The sequence below is a fragment of the Eutrema salsugineum genome, unplaced genomic scaffold (genome assembly GCF_000478725.1).
Source record: "Eutrema salsugineum unplaced genomic scaffold, Eutsalg1_0 scaffold_2, whole genome shotgun sequence".
NCBI classification, from domain to species: Eukaryota; Viridiplantae; Streptophyta; class Magnoliopsida; order Brassicales; family Brassicaceae; genus Eutrema; species Eutrema salsugineum.
Window position 1 is genome coordinate 9,555,303 of NW_006256829.1, and position 5,386 is coordinate 9,560,688.

At 34.3% G+C, this 5,386-nt stretch overlaps 2 protein-coding genes across 2 annotated transcripts; one reads left to right on the plus strand and one right to left on the minus strand.

Moving 5' to 3' along the window:
- The first annotated feature begins 1,152 nt into the window (after positions 1-1,152).
- Positions 1,153-3,087, plus strand: LOC18019197. Its single transcript, XM_006401195.2, has 4 exons — positions 1,153-1,325; positions 1,988-2,090; positions 2,258-2,298; positions 2,512-3,087. Exons 1-4 carry the CDS (start codon positions 1,301-1,303, stop codon positions 2,916-2,918), a joined length of 576 nt encoding a protein of 191 aa, XP_006401258.1. The 5' UTR covers positions 1,153-1,300; the 3' UTR covers positions 2,919-3,087.
- Positions 3,088-3,852: 765 nt separating this feature from the next.
- LOC18019198 (ervatamin-B) lies at positions 3,853-4,295 on the minus strand. The gene is made up of 2 exons (XM_006401196.1): positions 4,179-4,295; positions 3,853-4,098 (listed from the first exon to the last, which is right to left on the minus strand). The coding sequence occupies exons 1-2, from the start codon at positions 4,293-4,295 to the stop codon at positions 3,853-3,855; spliced, it is 363 nt and encodes a 120-aa protein (XP_006401259.1).
- Positions 4,296-5,386: the final 1,091 nt, after the last annotated feature.

The following is a 5,386-nucleotide window of genomic DNA, read 5'->3' on the forward strand; positions in this document are numbered from 1 at the left end:
CACATTTCTTAATGTCGATTTCAAATTGAGTAAAATATATTATATGATCATTCTTCCCTTTTGTCTAGGATTGACCCAAGACCAAGGGTCAAAGTTTGAAATTGGATATCTGAAACTGCGCACCGATAAGTCAGAAACACAATTTATAGCCTTTAAGGCAGAATTACAACTTTACAAACTGATTAATTAAGTCTAACTACACGGTCAAGAAACAAGTTACATATTGAAGTTTTCAATCTTATCCATCGAAACTTTGTAGCTTCGTATCTAAAAGACTAATACATCGTAGATTTGGCTAAGATCTGTCATATATGCTCATTTTTACATGTTGATAGTTAGCCAGTAACTACTATAAGTCCAAATTGTGAGATTGAGTGGAATAAAGATGAGCATGATATAGATGATCGAGAAATATTTTTGTTCCAATCATTGTTCTTGAAAATAGTAGAGGAACAACTTTTTAAAAATTTATAAACAATTTAGCTTTTCCAGTTAAATTGAGTGGAATTTTTTCCCATATATTTTCATTGTAATTTGTAAGGGGTAAAAAATTCAGAAGAATACACAATTCCACCAATTTATTCTTCTAATTGATGCATCTACTTCTCTCTATACATTAACCCCGTAAATTATATAGAAGGGAAAAAATATGGATATAACCTTTACGTAAGATTTATTTTGAGCCAATTTAGTTTTTGTAGCATATAAAAAAAACAAAATCAGAAATTTATGTGTCGTCTAGACTTAGTTCATAGAAAACTTAGATGACTGTTTAAACACCGATTAGTTATGATTTGTTTGTAGACATAATAAATGAGACTCAAAATACAACTTGATTTTTGTTGATTAGTTTTATGAAAAATTACAGTTGAATACTTTAATTTACATACTGTGAATTGTAGGGGAAAATAAGCAATTTCTCAAATCCCTTGTGTCTAGAGATCATAGTAAGAGCCTTGATACTTCTAAAGGCCCAATAATTTTTTTTAGTATGAATGAAGGCCCATCAGAAGATGGCTATGTGGTGGTCTAAACTAAGAAACGAGGATAAAATATTGACCAATTAGTAATTACTTATAATTAGCATAAAACATTAGAAGTGTGGGACCCAATATTATGCTAATCTAGTCTGGCTCTCCTGTGGTTGTTTTCAAATAGACCAATTCTATGTTGCCTTATGGAGATCATGCACAAGGAAAATTCCTTCAACGGATATTCCCAGAAAATCGATTTCCACATTCAAAGAGATAAACCCTAAGCCCCATCGATTCTCCCATTTTCTCATCATCCAAGCAAGAAGATGACTGGTGTTAACACAGTTTCTGGTAATTTCTTCGCGAGGTTTATGTTTCTTCATAGTCATATTCGATGCGATAACTCTCGCTCTTAGTTGATTTGTTCTTTGCTTTAATCAATTCGATGCGATTAATCTCGTGTTTATTCCATTTCGACTCGATTTTGTTTCGAATTGGAAGTTTGGAAGAGATAAAACCTTGAGAATTCGTTGTTTTCCTATGGTGCGATTGATCGCCAAGGAGCAGGGAAAAATGTATGAATCTAAAAATTGATGAGGAGCTTCTGTTTTTTTTTGTTCTGAATTGAGATTCTTAGAAGCGAATTTGTTAATTATCATCGCAAATTTAGTTCTGGCCTCTGGGGTTTAATGGTGATTAATTGAGGATATTCATCTGACAAATCAAATGATTGTTTTCTCTTGTGCGTTTGATTGCCATGGGTGGAAAATAATACATGTTGGAATCTAGATTTCTCGAATTCATCATGAATCTCGTTTAGCTCTTGAGATTCTTAGCAGCCATTCATGGAGCCAATCCATACAATCAAGTGTTTAATCCACATTATTAACGATGGTTTATGTTCTTGGAACTTAGCTATGCTTGTTGGTTGTGTTACTGTAATGTTAAACAGAACCGTGGATAAGTTGTGTAGTATCTCATGTATTATACGAAATTTTTGTGTGTGTGTTTAGCTGATATCGATGAGAGTAAAGTCAAAGCGCCAAACATGTTTGAACGAGCAAAAGAGGAGTTCGAGGCTGTTATTGGAGCTATCCATCAACACAAGAGCTCGAGGTTTGTTTCTTCTGATACACTTTTGTGACAAGCCTTAAAGCTTCTCTGTGTCTAATGCTTTGACAAAGGAAGATTTCGATCAATTTGATTCTGCAATGCTTATGTTAGCATCAGTGAGCGAGCGTGTACAGGGGTTTTGCTAATATGTTATAGAAATCCTGTTTCAGGGACGAATCTGATAAGATGGAATTCAAATCCGAGAAATCAGGTTCAAATTTTTTCTCTCAGCATCAAATTATTTTACGTTTGTTTCGGATAGCAATTCTACGCTTGTTATTACTGAGTTTACAGGGTTTTGGTTACCACCCAATTGATTGAGTAATATAGCAATATCATTTGTTTATGATTTGAACGTGGACACAAAATGTGATAATTTCTGTTCAAGACTCAATTTTTGTTTCACATTGGTTTACATGTACAGAGGATGGAAAGAAAAAACCGAATATGATAAGAAAAGCAAAGGAAGAGATCAAATCTTTATTCCATTCCAAGGAGAAACCTCATCGTCATTTCCAACATCACAAAGAAACTCATGGGAAGAGTGATGACATCGATGAGAACACGCCGGTGGATGAAGTGAAGGCTCCCGATGTTTTCGAGAGAGCCAAGGAAGAGATCGAGGCCGTCATCGACACCATCCATCCCAAGAAGAAAGAGACTGACGACGGTTCTGATTCTCCATTGCGTCCTGACTCATCTAAGAGTTCTGAATCGCCTTTGCGTGCCCGGCCTGTCTCACCAGAGAAGGAGAAAGCTGGATTCGGATGCTCTCTTGGAAAGGGCCTGGAAAAGATTTGTGCTCCTTGGAGTGATGATAAAAAAGATTGAATTATATATTATTCATGTGACTGATGATCGCGAACTTCTTTGTCATATGATATTATTTTGGTTTTTAGTTTCAGTGAGTTTGTTGATTTGTAGGTACTAAAAATGGTTACCTTTAACAGACTTAAACTTGTTCTTTCCATATTCTTAAAAAAACTTCAGTGCCTTTTGAGTTAAATAATTCTCAATTCGTTTATCTTGTTCGTGGATTTGTTTTTTTGTTCTTATAATTTAATTCATTCATTAAAAAAACATATGTGCGGGTTTTTTTTTTTTTTGTTTCTCTTTTCTCTTTTCAATATATATGGTATTTTTGTTTCAGTTGTTTGGTGCTTGCAGGACTACCCACCATATTGTGCACCGTAACGGGTCCAGGATCTGGGTCCATTCCCAACGTTGCCTTCACTCGGATCCCTGCTGCTGAAGTTAGAGGCTAAAAGCGACCCAAAATCATCTTCCAAGAGTCAATGGAATATGATGATAGTTTAGAGTTTGACAAATTATTATTAATCGATGAAAGTGAATCTGTCGGAAAGAACAACCACATGTGAAAAATATGTAAAAAGAGCAAAAAAAAGTGATGCAATGATGGTGCTTTAGTATCATTAGAGTGGGTTTTTAAGGCATATGCCACTATTGCAAAAGAAAGAAAAAAACTAAACAAAAGAGTATAAAATGGGAGAGATGTGAAAGCCAGATAAAGCTTGAATATCCAAAAACAAAAAAAAAAGCTTGAATCTTTTATAAAGGTTGAATATCCAAAAACCAAAAAAAAAGCTTGAATCTTTAATGAAGCTCCCTCTAAACAACAAACACCTGAATAAAAGAAACGTGAGTTGGATTAGAAGAAAATTGAGAGAGAAAAAAAAGAAACAATATTGATTCCATATCAATGCATTTGCATGTTAGAAATTTGAAACTCTCACCTTTTACATGATTATACTCCATCTTTTTTTCTTGGATAGCCACACTTCGTAGGATAGGCCACTGCATGAAACTCTGATCCACGACCCCTTTTGATTAGGCGATACACGTATCCGAAACCGCCTTCTCCCCATGATTCCCCGTAAGAATTCTGGATGATCCAATATGGTTTACCATATTGATCAACAAATCCATATCCAACAATGAGGACTTGGTGAAAATTAACATCCAAGGATCCAATCGGCGATCTATAAATTCCCTGCAAGCAATTTACTCATGCTAAGAAAATATATCTTAGGTATAATTTGTATGTTTATGAACTTAAGTTGTGAAACTTACCGATCCAATTTCACAGAACTCAAGATCAACATTGCGCAGTACCCCAATCACCGATTGTTGTGCCACAATTGCCTTAAGCTCATCGTCATCCACTTCGGCAATATACTCAAAATCCATCAATCGTTTCAGTATGGATCTGTATAAAGTGTTGAGTCAATTTATCATTAAAACACCAAAAAAATTCTAATAAAGTTCTGATGAATACTCTTACATTGTGTGGATGCCTGCTTTTAAACTTCTCAACAACATTAGAATCAAAGGTATTTGGAGGACACCGGCTCGAGCTGCATGTTGCATCAGCTATCCGGTAAGGAACTTTGTTCACCACGTGCTGAATTGATAACTCCTTGATTTGATTTTTTTCCGGCAAGTTTATATTTAGCAGCCCCTTGTATGGCTCTCACCATAGTTATAGCCCAGTATATAGCTTTATATTTAGCAGCGTTTGTATGGCTTTCATCATAGCTTGTATGGCTTTCACCATAGCTTGTATGGCTCTCACTATCACCATAGCTATAGCCCGAATAGTTACGTTTTTAATAAGCCATTTTGATTCAATACTCCCATATTCACCATGAAAATTCTGGATGATCCAACATGTATACCATGATAATCAAATCCATATCTGACACAAAGCACTTGGTGAAAAGAAATATCCAGGGATACATTCAGGACTTGTAAGTTATTGAAATTCACATATAATTAATGTCATCAAATTCAACACTAACATTGCGCACAAACATTGTGCAATATCCTAATCATGTGTTATTGTGTCATGATTGTGAAAGCCAAAACATTGACAGCATTTAGCAGATTACTCCTTCACTTTCTCTCCTATCCAAAGTATCAGACAGCTATATATATTTATCTAAACAATACAATAGTTAGAATATATAGATAAACACTAATCTATATTTTTATTCAGAAAAAACTAGTTTATTATCTTAGATCTTCCTTTGAGTCTTCTTCATAGGACACTGACAATTTTCCCTTCTCTTCAGCCTGTCCAAATAAATAATATAGTCATAAGTTTTGTTTTCTTTTCTCTTAACAAATCCCAGCAAATTTAACAACAAAAAAGAAAGAGGGAAAAAAAAATCATTTCTATCAGTTTTTTTGGCATAAATTCAATTATATAAGTTAAAAAGACATATTTTGTGCTTAATTTTTAGTGACATGTTTTAGATAACATATATATATAATATATG